The 24,907-nt window shown below is 43.0% G+C and overlaps 1 protein-coding gene across 1 annotated transcript in view; it reads left to right on the top strand.

Annotated features, from left to right (window-relative positions):
• LOC134579337 (solute carrier family 66 member 2-like) overlaps positions 1–24,649 on the top strand; it is an 83,727-nt gene extending 59,078 nt beyond the window's left edge. Inside the window, exon 5 of the mRNA XM_063438600.1 lies at positions 23,456–24,649. Within this exon, the coding sequence (XP_063294670.1) occupies positions 23,456–23,630 (175 nt within the window). The 3' untranslated portion in view covers positions 23,631–24,649. The remainder of the gene's footprint in view (positions 1–23,455) is intronic.
• The last annotated feature ends 258 nt before the right edge of the window (positions 24,650–24,907 follow it).

Here is a 24,907-nt window from a genome sequence, read left to right on the forward strand (position 1 = left end):
TTATAGACGGGTAATTCGTATATAGAGAATTATAGCGTGGGTGACTGTATAGTTACGCCAAAGGGCATAATATTGATTATCTAGTGCATGGGTCGTCAACCTGGTCCCTACCGCCCACTAGTGGGCGTTTCAGGATTCCAGGTGGGCGGTAGGGATTTTCATTTTTTTTTTTATAAATTGCGCAGGCGGGCGGGCGCGAGCCGGCGGTACCACTGTGACTGGGTACCGCCATCACCACTTGCGGCCCCGGCGGCAAACCGCCGGGGCCGCATATGGAGGGGTCCATCGGGTGGCCCATGCTGTCAGGGCCACCCGATGGATGTGGATTGTGAGGGGGCCCGGTCAGCGCTGGGCGCTTTAACAGCGCGACCGGGCCCCCTGTGATGACATCAAATCTGCTGGGAGGAAGTGATTCCCCGGTCACTCCTCCCAGCATACAGAGAGCCGCGCGGGAGGAAGGAGGAGGAGGGAGTCAGAGTGGGAACTCTGACTCCCATGCACCTGAGCCACCACTGGACCCCAGGGAAAGTCACCCTCCTGCACCTTAAAGGTAGGAAACAGGAGGGTGACTTAAATATAATGTGTGTTTGTTTGTGTATGTATGTCTTGTGTGTGTCTGTATGTATGTCTTTTGTGTGTCTTATGTAAGTGTCTTGTGTGTGTATGTCTGTATACATGTGTCTTGTCTTTGTATGTATGTCTTGTGTGTGTCTTATGTATGTGTCTTGTGTGTATGTCTGTATACATGTGTCTTGTGTTTGTATGTATGTCTTGTGTGTGTGTGTCTGTATGTGTGTCTTATGTATGTGTCTTGTGTGTATGTCTGTATACATGTGTCTTGTGTTTGTATGTATGTCTTGTGTGTGTGTCTGTATGTGTGTCTTATGTATGTGTCTTGTGTGTGTGTATGTCTGTATACATGTGTCTTGTCTTTGTATGTATGTCTTGTTTGTGTCTGTGTGTATGTCTGTATATATGTGTGTCTTGTCTTTGTATGTATGTCGTGTGTGTGTCTTTGTATGCATGTTTTGTGTGTGTGTTTGTATGTATGTTTTGTGTGTGTGTGTGTCTGTATGTATGTCTTGTGTGTGTGTGTCTTTGTATGTATGTCTTGTGTGTGTGTGTCTTTGTATGTATGTCTTGTGTGTGTGTGTCTTTGTATGTATGTCTTGTGTGTGTGTCTTTGTATGTATGTCTTGTGTGTGTGTCTTTGTATGTATGTCTTGTGTGTGTGTCTTTGTATGTATGTCTTGTGTGTGTGTCTTTGTATGTATGTCTTTGTGTGTGTGTCTTTGTATGTATGTCTTTGTGTGTGTGTCTTTGTATGTATGTCTTTGTGTGTGTGTGTCTTTGTATGTATGTCTTTGTATGTGTCGTGTGTGTGTCTGTCTGTATGTGTCGTGTGTGTCTGTATATATGTGTGTATGTATGTGTGTCTGTTTCTTGTGTCTGTCTGTATGTGTATGTGTCTTTGTATGCATGTCTTTGTGTGTGTGTGTGTGTGTGTGTGTGTGCCTGTCTGTCTGTATGTCTGTATGTCTGTATGTCTGTATATATGTGTGCCGGTCTGTTATAGTGGGATACCTAGCTCAGCCTTCCTACTGGGCATTGCTATAAGGAAGGTTAAAAAAAAGGGGGAAAAAAAGGTGGGGAGGGGAATTGAGGAGGGAGAAGAGGGGAGCTGAGAAATCATATTATGCGCAAACAGAGAAGTCGTCTGAATATCACCGAAAGAGGAGACCTTCGTTTGTTCCTTACAACCTCAAGGATCTCATTAATCACTAGTAAAGGTAATTTCAATTTACTTTATTGTTTTCTCATTAAACTTTTTATAAAGTTAAAAACATTATAAACATGCATTAATTGCAAATAAAAAGATAAATGTACGTACATTTATTTTTTTTAAAACACCCTCCTTTCGAAAAAAATATTCCGCACTTGCGCGAAAACTGGTGGGCGGTAAGGAAATTTTTTCAACCAAAAAGATGCATTAGTGGGCGGTAGTTAGAAAAAGGTTGACGACCACTGATCTAGTGACTGGTGTAACAGCTGTGTGTGTACGGGAATTCCCTGAGTGTTTATTGTGTTATTGTGTACGTTTCACTCGGTAACCGTACCACGTGGTGCTGTTGCCAGAGGAAACGGGTGTGACTGTTGAATAGTACGCGTGTATAGTATTCGTTGTCGACGACGTTCCATTGTTAAGTATGGGTGCGTCGCAGTCAACGATTCCGGATCCCTTAGGTTGTATGGTGAAGAATTTTAAAAAGGGATTTAAAACTTGTGATTTTGGGGTTAAAATGTCTCCTGTACGTTTGGTTACTTTGTGCACTAGGGAGTGGCCTACTTTGGTTGCGGCATGGCCGCCACGTGGCAGTTTGGATCCAACTCTGGTACAGCGCTTACACGTGGCTGTATCAGGTAGGCCTGAACTTTACGGCCAGTTTCCTTATATTGATTGCTGGAGACAGGCCGTAAATGACTCGCCAAAATGGCTTCAGACATGCCACGAGGAGCAGTGTCGCCTCATGGTAGCTAGGACTTGTTCGTCCACTAGGACCGGTGTTAGGCCCATTTTGGACACGCCCCCTGAGTCCGAGATCCCTTTGCCGCCCCCTTACTTTCCGTTAAGAGGAAATGACGCAAACGCAGGAAGTCCTGCACCCCTCCCCTCATTACCCTCATCCACTTCCGCTTCCTCCTCCAGTACAGGATCCACCCCCCCTCGTACTAAATCTCCCCTTCCGGAATCAGAACCAACCCCCATTAGAAACGAATATCCTGATTTGGCGCCACTTCAGACTTCCGGTCAAGCTTCATCTAGCTCGACTCGAAGTGTTTTATTTACAACCTTTTCCCAAAACCAACCTCCCACATCCCCATACCCTATCTCTCCCCGACCGGAACCCATGACTGATGCCCCTTTACGTAGCCCCATCCAAACCCGACAACTGACTGGTACCCAACAATTAAAGCACTATCAGATGCCTCTTCGCCTGAATCCTGGGTCAGCCTATATCGATGCCGCAGGTCAAATGGCACACGCTGACCCAGTCTTCGTATATGTCCCATTCACCACAACCGATCTTTTAAACTGGAAGACCCATAATTCCTCGTATACTGAGAAACCACAAGCTATGACTGATCTGTTCACCTCAATAGTACAGACGCATAATCCGACATGGGCTGATTGCCAGCAGTTATTAATGACTTTATTTAACAATGAGGAAAGGACAAGAATTAATCAAGCGGCCATTAAAGCACTGGAGGATAAAGCCCGTACTTTAAACCAAGCCAATCCATCAGCATGGGCCGCAACACATTATCCCAACACCGATCCCGATTGGAACGTAAATGGTGCTGATATGGTTCAACTCAGAGCCTATAGAGACGCTATAATTGCTGGCATGAAAGCAGGAGGAAAGAAAGCCATTAACATGTCAAAGACAGTTGAGGTGATTCAGAAAAGCGATGAAGCGCCCAGTGTCTTTTATGACCGATTATTGGAGGCATACCGCTTGTATACCCCCTTTAATCCGGAAGACGCAGATAATTCCCGAATGGTGAACTCCGCCTTTGTCAGCCAAGCTTACGGAGATATTAAGCGCAAGCTACAAAAGTTAGAAGGGTTTGCAGGTATGTCCATCACCCAACTAATGGAGGTAGCGAATAAGGTTTATATGAATAGGGATACAGAAAGTAAGAAAGAGGAAGAGCGCAAGATGCGTAAAAAGGCTGATATGCTAGCGGTAGCGATCGCAGGCGTAGATAGACGGGGCCCGGATAGAGGCGATAGTAGATGGAATGAGGAACCTCTAAGTAGAAATCAGTGCGCTTACTGTAGGGAAGAAGGGCATTGGAGAAATGAGTGTCCGCGAAGAGAACAGTCTGAGAGAGACAGACCTAGGTCAGGTTATGGAAACTTTAGAGGCAGAGCGAGAGGTAGAGGAGGCCCCGGAGGGAGTAATGGTAATAGAGGGAGTAATGGGAACAGAGGAAGTGTTAGAGAAGACAGGTATATTCCAGCAGCGCAAAGGTCCCGCGATAGAGAAGGTAGGGACTTTGTAGGATTGGCTGACACGGTCATGGAGGACTATTGATACCGACCGGGCTCCATCCCCCTTGGTCGAGCGGAGCCTATGGTCGATGTATCAATAGGGGGAAAAAGGAGTGCGTTCATGATCGACACTGGTGCTGAACATTCAGTGGTGACTAATCTAGTTGCTCCTCCATCTGGAAGGACTATTACTGTGATAGGAGCAACTGGAAGAAGTGCTGAAAAACCGGTTCTTAAAAGTCGACTCTGTACATTGGGAGGCCACGTAGTGAAACATCAATTCCTTTATATGCCTGAATGTCCAGTCCAATTGCTGGGACGTGATATGCTATCTAAGTTACAAGCGCAGATTACGTTCCTACCAAATGGAACAACATCCTTAAAGTTTAATGGACCTTCAGGTATTATGACTTTATCCGTACCAAAGGAAGAAGAGTGGCGACTTTATACAGTGTTGACTAGCCAAAACCCTAGGAGTGATGAGACATTATTTAACATACCAGGAGTTTGGGCAGAGAACAACCCACCAGGACTGGCACGCAATATTCCACCTATTAAAATCGAACTAAAACTTGGGGTTTATCCAGTGAGCCTAAGACAATACCACATCCCTCAGAAGGCTAAGAAGAACATCCAATCTTATCTGGATAAGTTCATACGGGATGGTATCCTAAAATTCTGTACTTCCCCCTGGAACACCCCATTGCTGCCTGTTCAAAAGCCCGGTACAGATGAGTATCGACCTGTGCAGGACTTGAGAGCAGTCAATGATGCGGTTGTTAGTATACATCCAGTCGTGCCCAATCCATATAACCTGCTTGCTTTAATTCCGGGCGGGGCTACTTACTTCACAGTCTTAGATCTCAAAGATGCCTTCTTTTGCCTCCGAATTGCCGCAGAAAGTCAATGTATCTTCGCTTTCCAATGGGAGAACGCTGTAACGGGCTCAAAACGCCAAATGACCTGGACAAGACTGCCCCAAGGGTTTAAAAATTCACCTACCCTATTTGGTTCAGCTCTAAGTCAAGATCTATTGGATTTCGAGTCCATCCCAGGAGAGTGTGTATTGTTACAGTATGTAGATGACTTGTTGATAGCAGCAGTTACAAAAGAAAAATGTCAGCAAGCAACGCACGATCTACTACACATTCTCTGGAAGGCAGGATACAAGGTGTCTAGAAAGAAGGCTCAGTTGTGTTTGCCAACTGTCAAATATCTGGGATTCCATATCTCTGAAGGTCAAAGAATTATGGGGCCAGAGAGAAAAGAAGCTGTCTGCCAAATACCAATACCCAAGAATAGAAGGCAAGTGCGAGAATTCTTGGGGGCAGCAGGCTTCTGTAGGATATGGATTCCCAGCTACGCGATACTGGCAAAACCTCTGTACGCAGCCATCAAAGGTACAGAGCATGACCCCTTCTTATGGACTCAAGAACAGCAAACGGCATTTGAAGATGTGAAGAAGGCTTTGATGAGTGCCCCAGCATTAGGTCTACCTGATCACACACGACCATTCTACCTGTATGTACATGAGCAAAGAAGAATGGCTGTGGGAGTATTGACACAGTACTTGGGATCATGGCAAAGACCTGTTGCCTACATGTCTAAGCAACTGGATGCAGTGGCCAGCGGACTTCCACCTTGTCTAAGAGCCGTAGCTGCAGCCGCCCTGCTAGTAGCTGAAGCCGATAAACTCACTCTGGGTCAAGAACTTTATGTACGAGTCCCACATGCAGTACAGACGTTGTTGGATTACAAAGGAAATCATTGGTTTAGTAATAGCCGTATGACCAAGTATCAAGCAATGTTGTGTGAAAACCCAAGAGTGCATTTAGAGACTGTAAATACCTTAAATCCAGCTGCCCTCTTGCCACAACCTACTGAAAGTCAACATGATTGTTTGGAAGTAATGGATGAAGTATTTTCAAGTAGACCAGATCTTCGTGATTTTCCCATCCAGAACCCCGATGTTCAATATTACACCGACGGCAGTAGTTATGTGAAAGAAGGGATCCGCTATGCAGGATATGCAGTAACAACAATAGACAAGGTGATAGAAGCTCGGCCACTGGCGAAAGGAACATCAGCACAAAAGGCAGAATTGATAGCACTGACACGAGCGTTACAATTGGCTGAAGGTTTAAGAGTGAACATCTACACGGACTCCAAGTATGCGTTTTTAACCACTCATGCCCACGGAGCTTTGTATAAAGAAAGAGGACTACTGAATTCAGAAGGCAGAGAAATCAAGTACGCAGCTGAAATCCTACAACTATTAGAAGCAGTGTGGGAGCCGAAAGAAGTCGGTATTATACATTGTCGAGCGCATCTGAGAGGAGATGGTGATGTAACCAAAGGAAATCGGATGGCAGATAGTGCAGCTAAGCGTGCTGCTGAATCAGGAAGACAGGAGTATGTGGGGCATATAGCTGCTCTAATACCAACCCCACTGTCTCAATGGACTCCAGTTTATACAGCTCAAGAAGAGGAGTGGTTAAAAACTGAACCGGGAAAGTATTTGGAGAACAAGTGGTATCAGCTAGAAGATGGAAGAATAGTCATACCAGCATCACTAGCAGTAGAAATTGTCCAAAATTATCATAACGGGACACATTCTGGGAGAGACAGTACAGAAGAATCTCTCAGGAAACATTTCTACATACCAAGATTGTCCAACTTGACTCAGGCCATTGTACGTAGATGTGTAACGTGTGCTAAAAATAATGCAAGACAAGGACCAGTAAAGCCACCAGGAGTCCAGTTTATGGGGGGACTCCCCATGTCCGATCTACAAATAGACTTTACAGTGATGCCTAAATCGGGTGGACATCGTTACCTGTTGGTAATTGTGTGCACCTATTCAGGCTGGGTAGAAGCATGTCCTACTCGTACAGAGAAAGCAGGAGAAGTTGTGAGATTCCTGCTACGAGAAATAATACCCCGATATGGACTACCCTGTTCTATAGGATCGGACAATGGTCCAGCTTTTGTTCACCAGTGCCTACAACAACTGACTCATATGCTTGGTATAAAGTGGAGGCTTCATACTGCATATAGACCCCAGAGTTCTGGTAAGGTAGAGAGAATGAATAGAACTATTAAGAACCAGTTGGCTAAAATGTGTCAGGAAACCCAACTTAAGTGGAACGTTCTCTTACCCATAGCTCTATTGCGAATCCGCAGTACCCCTACCAGAAGGATGGGCCTCTCTCCTTTTGAAATCATGTATGGGCGACCACCTCCCGTACTTGGTAACTTAAGGGGGGATTTGAGTCAGTTGGGAGAAGGAATTACCCGGCAGCAGGTTGTAGAGTTGGGTAAGACTATGGAGGAGGTACAGAAATGGGTACAAGATAGATTACCTGTGAATATTTATCCCCCTGTTCATAGTTATCGTCCAGGAGATCAAGTGTGGATTAAAGAGTGGAATAATGTACCGTTAGGGCCCAAGTGGAGAGGTCCTTATGTTGTTCTTTTGTCTACCCCTACAGCGATTAAAGTGGCCGAAGTGACTCCGTGGATACATCACTCCAGGGTTAAACCAGCAGCAGTCGATTCTTGGCAAGTTACAACAGATCCAGAGAATCCCTGCAAGATCCGGTTGAAACGCACTACTCAGTCGGAGTAACGAGGAATTATTGTGGATTACAAATTTTATTATTTTTGGGATTTGGTGCGTGAGTGAGAAGGCCATAATAAAGCCTGTCCGCTTACCAACACATAGTTTATAAGCCAGGAAAGTCTCGAAGGGACACCTGTGAAGACGAGCAGAACTCCATTCCCTGCAGCCCTCACATGCTGGAAGCTGAGGCGCCTTCGCACGGACGAAGACTGAGGATGACGGCGAAAGATGTGCTTTTGATTGTGTTTATTTGTGTGTGTTTTTATATTCAGGAAGGTAGAGGTACCGACACTCCTAGCTGTGAGGTATGCATTAAGACTACGAGAACAGGTAACCATATTTCCCAAACCCTAATTTGGCATTCACAATACGAGTGTAAAGGAGATGTATCGAGATGTAGATACCTAAATATAGACTATAGTGTGTGCCATTTAGGAGTAGGAGAACCTAAGTGCTTCAGTCCGGAGTATCAACCTCGTACAATTTGGTTGACTCTCAGGAATGGAGATCCTCAGGGGACCCTAATTAATAAGACGGTGTTAGAATCCGTACATTCTTCGGGTGTTCTGCTATTTGATGCATGTAAGGCGATATCAAGTGGTAGAAAGCCGTGGAATGTATGTGGGGATCTTAGATGGGAGAGGACGTATGGATCTAACGATAAATATATTTGTCCCAGTAGTAAGAATAAATATGTGAGTCCTAGATGCCCAAATAAAGACTATAACTTTTGCCCATATTGGTCTTGTGTGGGGTGGGCGACTTGGGGACAGACAGTAGATAAGGACATGATAGTGACTAAGTTGCTGACTAGCCCATATTGTAAGTCTATGGAATGCAACCCAGTCCATATACTTATAAATAACCCCGACAAGTTCTTAGATAAGTATGGCAATTTATTTGGGTTTCAGATATACGGGACGGGCTTAGATCCTGGGACAATATTGTTTATAGGGATAGAGACAGATACGGTATCCTCCCAGACTCATCAAGTATACCATTCCTTTTATGAAGAGATGAGTATAGATAATAAGATCCCCCATAATGCTAAAAACCTGTTCATTGACCTAGCTGAAAGTATTGCCGGTAGTCTTAATGTTACCAACTGCTATGTGTGTGGAGGTACTAACATGGGAGACCAATGGCCTTGGGAAGCAAAGGAGGTAATGTCCGGTTCTGAGGCAGTTGACCAACTAATATCTACACAAGCCGATTATCATATGAGTGTTAGAGGTAAATCTGAGTGGAGATTAAAGACCTCCATCATAGGTTATGTTTGCATAGCAAGGAAAGGAATAATGTATAATACTTCTGTAGGAGAATTAACTTGTCTAGGGCAAAAAGCTTATGATGATGATACTAAAAATACAACTTGGTGGTCGGCTTCAAATGTCTCAGAACCATCTAACCCGTTTGCTAGATACGCCAATTTAAAGGATGTGTGGTTTGATCTATCTATCACATCTACCTGGAGAGCCCCAGCAAATTTGTACTGGATCTGTGGTAAGAAAGCCTATTCGGAGTTGCCACAGGACTGGGAAGGGGCATGTGTGTTGGGTATGCTCAAACCATCCTTCTTCTTGTTACCTATTGAAACAGGTGAGACTTTAGGTGTTAAAGTGTATGATGTGAATCATAGGAAGAAAAGGGGACCCATAGAGATAGGCGCCTGGGAAGATAATGAATGGCCTCCCCAGCGTATTATAGATTATTATGGGCCAGCCACGTGGGCAGAAGATGGTACCTTTGGTTATAGAACCCCTATTTATATGCTCAACCGCATTATAAGATTACAGGCGGTGGTTGAGATTATTACTAACGAAACATCACAAGCGCTCAATCTCCTAGCGAAACATAATACTAGGATGAGGACAGCAGTATACCAGAATAGATTAGCCTTGGATTACCTTTTGGCAGTAGAGGGAGGTGTATGTGGGAAGTTTAACCTAAGCAATTGCTGTCTTCAAATAGATGACGAAGGGCAAGCAATAGCGGAGCTTACTAGCCATATGGTTAAACTAGCGCATGTGCCTACTCAGGTATGGAAAGGGTATAATCCAAGTAGTTGGTTTGGTAGCTGGTATGAGTGGTTTGGAGGGCTTAAGGCAGTGGTAGGTGGAGTCCTACTGATTTTAATGTTGTGTCTACTCCTACCGTGTCTTATACCCTTAGTAGTTAGGTCTGTGCAAAGCCTGATAGCAAATATAGCAGAGAGGAAGGCTGCTGCACAGATAATGGCGATATATAAGTATAAGGCTCTAGATCAAGGAGAACCAATGCAGGAAGATGAATGTTGAAGATTCACATCATAAGATAAGTCTGGTCTGGTTCAAGGTAACTTGCGGTGTAAGCAAAACTAACGTTATGTGATGCCTCAAGTAATTGTAAAATATCAAGAGGCATCAAAGGGGGGAATGTGGTGGAATCTCGGTAAAAATAAATTTAGTAGGCCGAGATTACCACGTGGCATGTGTACGTGCATATGCTGACGTATCAATCAGTTGGTTGCACGTGGCAAGATACGATCAGTAGTGTACGGAGCATGTGCAAGAATACAGGATATAGTATTCCCCTCCTCCATTGTGCTGGACAAGCCATGCGGTCAAACAGGAAGTTAATTCTTATTTGTGTTGATTGGTTAAGAGAATGTGCGGGTGGAGCTTAATATGGGAGGAGTTATGTGCCTATATAAGGAGCCTGCACTATTGTCCGGGGCTCAGAACTTGTGGTATTTTGGTGACGCTAGTCCCTCTGAGTCCCGATCGGTGATCCAATAAAGAATCTCTTCCTTCCTGAAGAAACCTGTGTCCATCTCTCTGTGCTTGGCTTCCGTCAGTTTCTCCGGTATCAATGGCTGCCTAAAATGCATCCAAACATTCAGTATCTCCTCCCTCTGCATGCAGACACTGAACTTTCAATTCATCTCTATGAGGAGATGCTGATTGACCAGGGCTGTGTTTGAATCATGCTGGCTCTGCCCCTGATCTGCCTCTTTGTCAGTCTATGGGGAAGCATTGTGAGTGGATCAGGCTATCACTTCAGATGATGTCAGCAGACTGCTTGTGTTTCTGAGTCTAACACCATGCAGAGTTACAGCTTCAGGCTTGAATACAGTAAGGTTTTTACCACCCAGGGGGGGGAGGGGGGGGGGGCATTTTGGAATCATGGGTGAATATTGTCCTGGTTTGTGGCAAAATTGGAAATACTTAAAACCAGGGTTTTTTTCTGCATTTTCTGGATCAAGCATGGGAATAGATTTGTGGACAGTTGAACTTGATGGACTTTTTTTCCACCTAGGTGACTATGAGACTTGATGACTATATTAGTGTCCTTGTGTATTGACCCTTGTTAAAGGATTTCTCTGCTTGCTGTTAGACCTGGCATGGCTTGTTTCCCTCTTTTAATTTCTTAACCCTTACCTCACAACAAGAAGTCTGAGCCCTTAAAGGGACACTATAGTCACCAAAACAACTGTAGCTTACTGAAGCAGTTTTAGTGAATAGATCACCCCATGCAGTCTCAATTCTCAATTCAATACTCAAATATCTGCCATTTAGGAGTTAAATAACTTTAATTATCCAGCTCTATTCACACTCCGCTGCATGTGACTCGCACAGCCTTCCTAATCACTTCCTGTAAAGAGAGAACTAATGTTTAAACTACATTTACTACTCAGTCTGATTAAATTATAATTTGTATCTCCTTCTCCTTCTCTGTAATAGCCTGCTAAAGCCTACAGGAGCCTCCTGCGTGTAATTAAAGTTACAGATTGTGATCCCAGTGATCTGATTCTACATGAAACAATTTTGTTTTCATGCAGGCTGTCAGTCAAAGCCAGGGGAGGTGTGGCTAGGGCTGCATAAACAGAAACAAAAGTGGTTTAACTCCTAAATGGCATAGAATTGACCAGTGAGACTGCAGGAGAATGAACTATGTACTAAAACTGCTTTATTAATCTAAAGTTGTTTTTGTGCTTAGAGAATCCCTTTTGAACAACAAAATCCAAAAATGTAGTAATATAAATATTAAGACACCCCCTTGGGAGGGCGGAGCCTGAACTTTAAGCTGAATGGTCGTATGTTGGAGGGGCTCCTGCCACACGTTAATTATATGGCGATACAAAATAAACCAAAGCCTGAATACATGCCAGGGTACGGTACCCAAGATAGGGGCACCCTTGTGAACCACCTAATACCGTGAACCCAAACTGGCACTCTGCTGCCCGTGTGGATGGGGTTGGGGAGAGGCGGCCGCTTTCCTCGCCCCTACGCCGGGGATACAGAGCCACTGACTGTCTGCCCCCCCTTTAGGACCGGTGGGGGTGATCCCGGTCCACCCCCCTAAGGCAGCCCAGTCACGGCAGATACAGGCTGCGTGTCTGCAAGAACGGCATCCAGATACAGAGGCCTGCATAATGGCGGACGCCACGTGCACATCAGACCGCTGCGAAGAGAAGCATGACACTCTGACCAGGCTAAATGCCATACTTGATTCCTTCTAGGTGAAGCTAGAAAGCCATGAGCAGCAGACCACAGCACATGCATAGTTACATAGCAAGAAAACCACATATTCCTGCCGCAGACAAGGAGTTCCTCATCCAAGATGGCGCCGCAGAAAGAGACCTCTCCCATCTGCACGCAAACACACATGACGGAACCAGGCAACAGAGTCATGTCATAGAGAGCTGCAAACTTTCCACATACCCAGCCTTAAGCCAAGCCTCGCAATGCAGCCGCAGAAAAAACGTTACTCCTCATTGCCCCGGATCCAGACACCACCAAAGAAAATCCAGCGAACCCTAATGGATGCAGCCACATCTTATACTCTGTACGCAGACCTCCTTTGTGACGGGCAGGCAGGCTGGACAAAGGACATCGGAAGAAACAGCAGGGACTTACCCACTAAATACCCTCATACTACGATCCATCCTCTGAAATAACCTCATACTACGATCCATTCTCTAAAATACCCTCACACTACGATCCCTCCTTAAGCCAAGCCTCGCAATGCAGCCGCAGAAAAAACGTTACTCCTCATTGCCCCGGATCCGGACACCACCAAAGAAAATCCAGCGGACCCTAATGGATGTAGCCACATCTTATACTCTGTACGCAGACCTCCTTTGTGATGGGCAGGCAGGCTGGACAAAGGACATCGCAAGAAACAGCAGGGACTTACCCACTAAATACTCTCACACTACGATCCATCCTCTGAAATACCCTCATACTATGATCCATCCTTTAAAATACCCTCACACTACGATCCATCCTCTGAAATACCCTCACACTACGACCCATCCTCTGAAATACCCTCACACTACGACCCATCCTCTGAAATACCCTCACACTACGACCCATCCTCTGAAATACCCTCACACTACGACCCATCCTCTGAAATACCCTCATACTACGATCCATCCTTTAAAATACCCTCACACTACGACCCATCCTCTAAAATACCCTCACACTACGACCCATCCTCTGAAATACCCTCATACTACGATCCATCCTTTAAAATACCCTCACACTACGACCCATCCTCTAAAATACCCTCACACTACGACCCATCCTCTGAAATACCCTCACACTACGACCCATCCTCTGAAATACCCTCACACTATGACCCATCCTCTGAAATACCCTCATACTACGATCCATCCTCTAAAATACCCTCACACTACGACCCATCCTCTAAAATACCCTCACACTACGACCCATCCTCTAAAATACCCTCACACTACGACCCATCCTCTGAAATACCCTCATACTACGATCCATCCTCTAAAATACCCTCACACTACGATCCATCCTCTGAAATACCCTCACACTACGATCCATCCTCTGAAATACCCTCACACTACGATCCATCCTCTAAAATACCCTCACACTACGATCCATCCTCTGAAATACCCTCACACTACGATCCATCCTCTGAAATACCCTCATACTACGATCCATCCTTTAAAATACCCTCACACTACGACCCATCCTCTGAAATACCCTCACACTACGACCCATCCTCTGAAATACCCTCATACTACGACCCATCCTCTAAAATACCCTCACACTACGACCCATCCTCTGAAATACCCTCATACTACGATCCATCCTCTAAAATACCCTCACACTACGATCCATCCTCTGAAATACCCTCACACTACGATCCATCCTCTGAAATACCCTCACACTACGATCCATCCTCTAAAATACCCTCACACTACGATCCATCCTCTGAAATACCCTCACACTACGATCCATCCTCTAAAATACCCTCACACTACGATCCATCCTCTGAAATACCCTCACACTACGATCCATCCTCTAAAATACCCTCACACTACGATCCATCCTCTGAAATACCCTCACACTACGATCCATCCTCTGAAATACCCTCACACTATGATCCATCCTCTGAAATACCCTCACACTACGACCCATCCTCTGAAATACCCTCACACTACGACCCATCCTCTGAAATACCCTCATACTACGACCCATCCTCTGAAATACCCTCATACTACGACCCATCCTCTAAAATACCCTCACACTACGACCCATCCTCTAAAATACCCTCACACTACGACCCATCCTCTAAAATACCCTCACACTACGATCCATCCTCTGAAATACCCTCACACTACAACCCATCCTCTGAAATACCCTCATACTACGATCCATCCTCTAAAATACCCTCACACTACGATCCATCCTCTGAAATACCCTCACACTACGATCCATCCTCTGAAATACCCTCACACTACGATCCATCCTCTAAAATACCCTCACACTACGATCCATCCTCTGAAATACCCTCACACTACGATCCATCCTCTGAAATACCCTCATACTACGATCCATCCTCTAAAATACCCTCACACTATATTCCATCCTCTGAAATGCCCTCACACTATATTCCATCCTCTGAAATACCCTCACACTACGATCCATCCTCTGAAATACCCTCATACTACGATCCATCCTCTAAAATACCCTCACACTATATTCCATCCTCTGAAATGCCCTCACACTATATTCCATCCTCTGAAATGCCCTCACACTATATTCCATCCTCTGAAATACCCTCACACTACGATCCATCCTCTAAAATACCCACACACTACAATCCATCCTCTGAAATACCCTCACACTACGATCCATCATTTAAAATACCCTCATACTACGATCCATCCTCTGAAACACGTAACTTAACACATCGACTGTCTAACATACCCTCACACAATGACTGTCTAACACACCCTCACACAGACTGTCTGAGATATGTTAACACATCGACTGTCTAACATACCCTCACACAACGACTGTCTAACACACCCTCACACAGACTGTCTAAGATACCTTAACACATCGACCGTCTAACGCACCCTCACACATCGACTGTCTAACGCACCCTCACACATCGACTGTCTAACACACACTCCCACATCGACTGTCTAACACACACTCCCACATCGACTGTCTAACACACACTCCCACATCGACTGTCTAACACACACTCCCACATCGACTGTCTAACACACCCACACATCAACTAAGTGACATACCCTCACACATCGACTGTCTAAACATGGAGTCTAAACTGAAAGAAAACACAGAGAAATTGCCGAATATCTCAAACTGCACAATAGGTGGCTCGGTTTATGTTTCAGGAGTTGTTTAGTGGGGTGTGAATGGAATGATATGTAATTAAACTTCCTCCTTTCCATTCTGTCTCTGTTTGATGTCAATACGTGTACACACTGTATCCCCAGCTATTCTTAAACAGAAAGAACTTGTACTATTGCTCAGGACGGCCGGTTTCTCACAAATCTCAGATTCTTGCAACATTCATAAAACATCAAGGATTGCTGACAAGATGAAAGTTGTTTCCTTGAATTCCTGGCTTGTTTGTACTTTTAAGAGTGGATGCTTTCGTGTGGATCAAACTGATCATCATATTGGTGGTTCTCATATTCTTTTTGAAGACACCCAAACACTCCATCTTCAAACCCTTCAAGTCCATTCTAACGAATGCTTGTTCTGTAGACATTGGAATATACAGTAAAAGCAGAAAAAACCCTCAGGGAAAAACCCATGTGTGACCATCTGACAATCGCCCCAAAGATATGTACTGTTTATAGATTTATTTCAACTCAAATCCCCAGCAAGTCAGAAACACTCCCAACACTTGGGCTGATCGCCTGACCTTCACCAACTCTGATGCAATAGAAATCCTTAACCCCTTAAGGACTGAGCCAAATGTACACTTTGTGATCAAAACAAAACGTAAACAAAAACTTGAATTTTCGCTATATGTCTGTTCAGGCGTAATTCGCCTCTTTCATATTAAATGCACCCACACTTATTATACATCGTTTTATTCAGGGGAAACAGGGCTTTCATTTAACATCAAATATTTAGGTATGAAACATATTTTAATATGAATAAAATATTTTAAAAAATGGAAGAAAAAATTATATTTAGTTAAGACATTTTAACTGTGAATGTCATAATACTGTTTGCTTCAACTGCAATAAAATACACATATTTGTATTCAGCGATGTCTCACATGTAAAACAGTGCCCCCTATGTACAGGTTTTATGGTGTTTTGGGAAGTTACAGGGTCAAATATAGCATGTTACATTTTTCATTTTTTTCACATTGAAATTCGCCAGATTGGTTACGTTGCCTTTGAGACTGTATGGTAGCCCAGGAATGGGAATTACCCCCATGATGGCATACCATTTACAATAGTAGACAACCCGGGGGCGGGGCCTGGCTGCCAACCGAGATGGCCGCATGCAGAGTGTGCTCCGGGTAAAACACTCCAGCAGAGCCCTAATTTAGAATCTTTACACCGGCAAACTCGACTACCTGACAGCAGGCAAAAGCAGACTTTATTTCTGCAACACCTGAAAGACTCCTGGATACAAAATGAGCAGCCTGTTCTCGGCACACAACTGCGGCCTACCTGGGGGTGCTGGCGTGGAAGAGGCGGCCGATCTTCCTGCTGGCTATCCGGCTGCTAAAGGTGGAAGCGACAGGGGCCTTGCCGGTGGGGGTTATCCCGGCACCAGCACTCACACCGCAACCACGACCACTCGGTGGCCCTGCGACACAGCACATGTCACTGCTGGAAGAATCGTCGGAAGCCAAGATGGCGGGAGCAAGACCCCACAACTTGCCACAAGGCCCGAGGGAAACAAGTCTCACTAAGCTGGACGCACTCCTCACAGAATTTTGGCGCAAGCTCGAAGAGAGGCAACGGAGTGCCAGCAAGCTAGACCTCTCACCTCCGGTTGCTGACATAAAGAGCCAAAACCAGCCCACACCTAAAGCACCGGAGGCCCACAGACAGGAAGCCTTCACTCGACGACCGCACGCTGCGTGAGTCTGCCGCTCCTCTCTAGCTACCCATGCAATCGCTCGCACTAAGAAGAGGAGGACAGTCCGCAGGAGGAGTGCAGTTCCATCAAAGCCAACTCACAGGCAATGCCCTAACAAGCTACAAACCACCAGGCGAATCACCGCCGCAACGCAGAAAGTGAGGAGGCCGGCTGGATGCCACCGACTCGCTATGGCTGAGCCCTACCGCCAAAGGCACACCTCGCACCGTTTGAGAGATCCTGCCCATCACAAAGAGAGGCACCAAGGAAGAGGGTTGCTGTCCCAGGTGATGATTAGCGCTACTCCCCAAGCCTGCACCTACCTGAGCTCACCAGGGACGGACAAGGTCCTGTACCTACCCTTCCTTACTGGACACTCCACTGGTTGGGACTGTAGATACCCACTGAGGGGCATCGGGTAGCTGTAATTACGGGGCCATATCCTGCCACAGGCCTCCCACCACATCAAGCCACACACAGTAGTAATTACCCTAACTAGCCTAAATAGGCTTCACCATAGCTTGATACTTAACACCTCTGGCTCAACAGGCACCCTGTACCGTTATTATGCCCCAATGTTCCATATTGTTTTAGCTTACTTGTTTCAACTTACTTATTTTGCTAACCATAGGGAATCGTGTTTTCACATCATCACAGTTAGCCAAGGCGGTGTGAGGGGAGATGGGGGCCAGTGACCCCAACATGTTAACATATGTAACTTAGTCAGATCTACCATTCAGATCCGCAGTTTAGCTTGTTTTATCTAACATCTAAAAATGTGCACAATCCTCAAATGCTATGACACAACATCTCGATGTATGTTCAAGGAATGATTATTGCTGCCGTCATGGCATTTCAAATTTGTATGTTAATCTTTGCACAATAAAAATAAAGAATTAAAAAAAAAAAAAAAATAGTAGACAACCCAAGGTATTGCAAATGGGGTATATCAAGTCTTTTTTAGTAGCCACTTGGTCACAAACACTGGGCAAAGTTAGTGTTAATATTTGTTTGTGTGTGAAAAATGCAAAAAACGAATTTGAATGCCAATTTTGGCCAGTGTTTGTGACTAAGTGGCTACTGGAAAAGACTGGACATACCCCATTTGCAATACCTTGGGTTGTCTACTATTGCAAATGGTATGCCAGCATGGGGTTAATTTTCATTCCTGGGCTACCATACGGTCTCAAAGGCAACGTAACCAATCTGGCGTCTATCACTGTGAAAAAACTGAAACGCAAGCCTTATATTTGACTCTGTAACTTTTGAAAACACCATAAAAGCTGTACATGAGGGGCACTGTAATACTCAGGAGACGTTACTGTTCTACATGCCATGGTGTATTACTTGTTTATACTACGCTTGATATCGCTGCTGTGGCATACTTAGCATATCAAAAATTCTGCAGTTCCTCTAAATGTCATGACCATATTTAATACCGTTTGTTATTGCTGTGCTTGTTACAAGCTCTCTGTGTCATCATTTGCACAACAAAAATAAAGGAAAAAAAAATAAGAAATAAAAAAATATATTTGCTTGTCCCGTATATTTAGCAATTATGTGTTTATGAGGTTTATGATAAATTAGATGTACAGATCTTTCCTCTATGATCCTCCTTCCTTACTGCAATGCATGCCAGGCTGTGCTAGGACTGAACCGGATTGGGATTCAAAAAAGCTATATCTGCAATATACATTTAATAGAAATCTCCAGAGAAGTGACGGTTTCCCTTTAACTGAAGGAGATTTCGATTGCAAGGAACACCCGTGCAGTTGGTAATTAATATGAATGTATTTGCCCAGTTGAGTAGCACATATCCTCGGTTCGCTCAGTTATAGGGGTGAGATGTGACAACTAATTATTACTTTGCAGATCTTCAGGGCAATGGATCCTACATCCTTCATAGATTATTCACGAGTGGAAGCATACTCAGTGATATTTTTATCCCATAATGCTGTCAATGCAAGGCGCACGCTGCCATCGTCCTGGTGATACCAAGCACGGCATGTCCTGATTGTGGGATACGTTTTATTTAAAATGACGTATTCTATCTTCATCAGCCATCACTGCTGTCCAAACATGGAGAGGCTCATTCTGAAATCCACGTCTGTATTAGCTGCACCAAAAGGGTCTGGTTTTAAGCAATGGGAATATTTTAAAGTAAATAAGACGCTTTCCACCATAATCTCCAAATTGAGCTGTAGCAGCAATGCCTGGAGGGTCCCTTTAATGGATCTTTATGATAAGTCATGTGGGTGCCTGCCGTAATAGCAGGACATGCAATAAAGCAGTGGTAATTACTTGCACTGGCAGTTTTAAAGGAACACTCCAGGCACCATAACCACTACAACATGTAATACAGTTTGACAGTTTATCTGAAACCCCCGGGTTCCGATCACCTCCTCCAGGAGAGCTGAACACCATCAGGCCAGAGCAGCCAGGCAGCCCTGCACTGCAGGACTTAGCTGAGGGGAGCCAGAGGACATGCCGTGCAGGTTTATGGCTCCCCTGGAGTCTGTGATCGATGCCTGGCGGATCCCAGATAACTTATCAAACCGTTTGCAAAGTTTGACTACTTACACTGGCACCATAACCACTACAGCACGCTGTATCGGTTATGGTGCTTGGATTGTTCCATTAACGATGAAAGGGGTAAGCTAAAAGTATAAACATAAACAGCTTTTAAAATGCACTGCCCTACAGAAGGCATGTTCCACGTGTTTTACTATAACCCATTTTAATTAATTTAACATTTGTCAAATAGTGTACAACTCATCCAGACAGGATATACAGAGCATATAACACAGAGATAATGATATCACCTTACCCATGAGCTTATAACCTGTCTATACAAAGTACAAAGCCACATTGATTGAATTGGCTACTTACAAACTGCAAGGCGATTGCATTAGTTTTATCAAATATTTCTAATACGATTAGATTCAAATTTTTGGTGACATTGCCACTTTTAAAAATTAAAACGTATAGTAAAACATAAATGACTAATTTAATTCGCCTTCAACCCACTCAACTGACACTCACCCAGGAAATATCTGCCACGTTCTCTTTATTCCCATAATAACTGAATTTCAGCCTACCTCCCGGCTTTACCACCATGCTGCTGTTAAATCCCTTAGTTCGGTAAATTAACCTGGGAACTGTTTTTTTGGCAGGAAAGTGCTTAATATCAGTGGCTCTGCTCTTCCACATTTTTAATCTCCAGGAGACGACGCAGTACCTTGCAAACTACAATTATCCTTAATAAGGCTCCTGCTGTATGGAGAGGCTAGAAAATTGGCCATCGCAAAAAATAAAATAAAGTTTGCAGTACTGTTATAGTTATACAGATAAGATAAAACAGATAGTTCACACTATTTAACCATTCGAATACCAGAACAGTAACCATCCACATATGAACGCCAGGATAATGACATAGCATTCCAATGATTTTAAATACTTTGAATTCACCAAAAGATATAACCGGATTTACCTCACGCCACAACTAGATTTAAAAGGGAACTTTACATTGTGATGTGTTTCTTTTATTTGCAATTTCATATCTTCCTGATGTATATCACATGCAATTTTATTATTTGTTTTTTTTGGAAATACCCCTTTAAATCTCCCATGACACTCAACCAAGCCAAGAAAGTGGACGTCTATTCACTACGTGTTATATGATATATCCATGCATCTACAAGGGCTTTAAATGCTTCTCTGTTCCTTACCTCTGTAGTACGCCTCTGTGTTTTAAATTTCGCACCCATATTTATAAATTTGACACTCAGAAAATTTAGCAAGCCTAAGACATTGTTCCTGCCAAGAATTAGTATTTATTTGTGAGAATCAAATATCAATGAACTCACATTGTCCTTTTTAAAGAAAAACTTTAGAAGTAATTATAATTTTTTACACTCTAACCTTGTTCCAGAGGTGATGGGAGACTTCACACAATGACACAAATGATGTTCAGCTTTGGGTCGTTTCATGATTACGACCCTGTTTTCTAAAGATTCTCCATTTACCAAGTCTAAAAAAAATTAAAGGGGGGACAAGCCCAGAAGCTTGTGATTCTAAAGCATAACAAGATACTGCAATAATCTATGATTTTTTTTTTTACTGAATCACGTTTCCATACTATTTTCCAAAATATCTAAACTTTTAAGGAAAGGTAAATAAAAATAAAAGAAATGATGTGAAACAGTTTGAAATCTTTTTTGAATTCTCATTAAAAAGTCATTATTTTTAGGAGTACTTAGGAAATCGTTAATATTTGCTTTGGGGCAAAGCACAAAGAATAAACACGTACCCATTAAAATCACTTTGATTTCACGCATGCTGATTTTGTAAGCATTAGGGAAAGAAATTAATGAAAAAAACAAGTTGTATGTATTTTTTCTTCTGACATGGGATTGTTCAAAATTCAGCTATTTACGTAATGATGTACGGAAAGAGAAAAACTTGGGTGGAAATTTGTAAAAGTAGGTTAAGGAGATGAGTACTACTATTACTGCTAAGGGAGAAGGGGCTTTACTTATGATACACTGATACGTTTTTCATCAATATATGCTTTCCTGTTTTTTTTACGTAATAATTTGACAATGGCAACACTATAAAAAGAAACATGTTAAAGGGACACTATTGTCACCAAAACAACTTTAGCTTAATGAAGCAGTTTTAGCCAATGCAGTCTCACTGCTCAATTTTCTGCCATTTAGAAGTTATATCACTTTTGTTTCAGTTTATGCAACCCTAGCCACACCTCCCCTGTCTGTGATTGACACAGCCTGCCTGAAAACTAATATTTAATTTTCAATCAGGTGTTAACTTGCTTTAAATGTTTTTATCTCCTGCACTGTAAATTGAAAATGAATTACATACAGGAGGCTCCTGCAGGGCTTAGCAAGCTATTAACAGAGCAGGAGATAAGAAATTCTAAATTAAACAGAATTTGCAGTAAAGGAAGTATAAATATTAGATGTCTCTTTACAGGAAGTGTTTAGGAATGCTGTGCAAGACAAGGTGTCATAAGGTTTGCTATTATAAAAAAACTTATATTTGTTTTTTTTTTAATTTCATGCATTACGCATTCTACTCTGTTAACCTGGGGTACCAACATTGTGCACCTTTCCTGTTATCTCCAGTGCTAGGATCCTTACCAACCTGTAGGCAACATGTATTTAATAAAAAGAAAAAAATAATTTGGGTTCAATATCTGAAAGTGTACCAATCATCAAAGAAACCGATGGAATGTTCATACTGACTTCACCGGTTACCATGGTGATTGCTTCACGTTTACAGCTTTGCCCCACATTTCTCTTGGTCTCTGTTTTTTTGTAATTACTCTTGCAGGAAAATAAGGCAGTTTTGGATCTCTAAATCCTGATTGCATCGCTGTGCTCCAGTATTGTAACGTTGGCCCTAAAGGATAAGTGACACTGTTTCAGCCTATATAGATTAGAGTAACTTTGCCTATATGATGTCAGAATGAATGGTTTGGGAGCCATTTATCTAATCACATAGTTTCCATGTATTAAACGATTTTAAACATATAATTCCATAGAACATTGGGTCTACAAGAAGACGTCTGTTGTGTTTAAAGTAAATGTAGTTATACTGTCTTCCAATTTGTATAATGGCATACGATGATCAATAACGGCAACAAAACAACAGATTTATGCGAATACCTATATGGATTTCCAGAAGGAATATTGCATTTTTAAAAAATATGTAATGTCAGGAGGACTTTAGCTCAAAAGTCCTTTTGTTGTCCTGTTCTAAGTGACAGGTGAGACAGACAAGGAAATGGTTGTCCAGCTCTCATTGTAGTGTAGATGTCCGATGTCAACAGATGAGTCTTGGCTCCTCTTTGGGCCGGCCAGCCATGTTGGATGGCTGTAACTCATTAATCACAGAGAGGATGTGGGAGAGAGATGTACTTAATTAGAACTACAGAGCACATCGCTCAGTGGGGAACAGCAGGCGCTGAATACATCAAGGTTGTCCCACCTTCATTATCAATGCAATGACAGAGTCGGGAATAAGAGATTGCTTAACGTGTACCTTGATCTCACAGCTCAGAGCTGCATCAGCTATTTTGGAGAGGTTTGGGTTATGGGAACTGTTAAGCTATGAATGAAGAATGGTTTTGATGAGATGATTTATTGCTTCTTGTAATATTTCAAGGTGCAGTAAAGAGGGACTTTTGTCCAAAAGTGAAATCAAAGGATTAGATAAAGATGGATTTGACATCAGAAACTGTAATGAACTGCAAACATTCATCGTGCAGCTTTTTGTTACACATCAGTAGTGTTCAGGAGCCCCGTGAGGTCACCTTGCTACCTTCGGATATTGTCTGAATATTGTACTGAATTGTGTCCTTTCTTTTCTTAGTGTGAAGATGGTCTTGTTATGGACAGCGGGGGACTGTTTCAAGACGGGTTATTTTGTCCTTAAAGCTACCCCTGCCCAGTTCTGGATGTGTGGGACATTACAGATCTGCATTGACTTGGCCATCATCTTACAAGTCTTACTCTACGCTCGGAAGCCACATTCCAAGTTTGGCTAGCAAGCCCGTCTAAAATGCTGAAGCTGTTAAATATGTGAGAGACAAAAAAAAAGAGATACAATATTTTACAGCACAACCAAAGAATATAAAGTAAAAAGTAACAGCGCCAGTTACAAAAACCAAACCAAAACATTAATTACAGAATGCATTTATTATCACCATTGAGATCTTTAAAAAACTGATCTACTTGAAAGCAGGTGCTTCTGAGAAAAAAAAACCAAATACATATTTATATTGATCATATGAATACAGTATATATTTTAGCAAAGATTATATTTGGACGATGTCTTCCATTTGACAGGCACCTCCATAAATGTATCACTGGTGAATATATTTTTTTACTTATTGGAGGTGTAGTCCTTCAGATATTAATGTTAGCCTGGAATATTAGGAAAGACTGCTGAACTAACCTGGAATACGATTGACAATTATGTTTCAAATATATATAGATGTAGATTGAGATGGCTAACCCTCTGGTAGTTACATATAATGGTTATATTACTTAAAATGCTTTGGTACGTTGGTTACGTTTCTAAATGCCAAATGAACCTACAGATTATTTGTGAAGAAATATACATTTGATCATGGATTAAGGAACAATTGATCAGTCCATTACTGTATCTTCAACAAAGGCAATCGTAAGAGACAAATCCTCACCAAACGGACTTCATGAGTTTGAGAACATCAGGGTCCACTGTAATGAATGGCGCACTTCAGATCAGGTAGATATTGGCAGTGGTTGTAGACCTGCCTGTCTTGCCCCGTGACCTGTTTGTGGAGACAAAGACCGTTAGTCACCATATAAGTCACACGTGGAATCTGATGAGGACCCAATATTCCAGGAGAATGTGTAAATGAATTGCCATAGCTGTCGGAGAGGAGTGTCCTGCAATGGTTGATTCTTGATGTACATTTTTGGAACGTTGTGGATACTGATAGACTCCGGAGTTTATTTACACCAGCCAGACTACACAAAATCTATACATTGGAATGTCATGCCGACACGTTGTCGTACCACCCTGTAGTGATTTAGATTACCAGCCTGCAGTGGGCAATGCCATGGTATAATATTACATGTAACAGACAGGGTTACACCTCCCTGCCACCGACCCCATTAAACCACCGTGCCACAATGAATGGTGGCCTGACATATTAATAAAGATTAGTTAATGAAGAATAGCAATTAGTTAACTGATAACAATTATATATATATATATATCACAAATTAGTCAATACATTTAATGACACAAAACACAACTACCTTTAATCCTTTATCC

The sequence above is a fragment of the Pelobates fuscus genome, chromosome 12 (assembly GCF_036172605.1).
Source record: "Pelobates fuscus isolate aPelFus1 chromosome 12, aPelFus1.pri, whole genome shotgun sequence".
NCBI classification, from domain to species: Eukaryota; Metazoa; Chordata; class Amphibia; order Anura; family Pelobatidae; genus Pelobates; species Pelobates fuscus.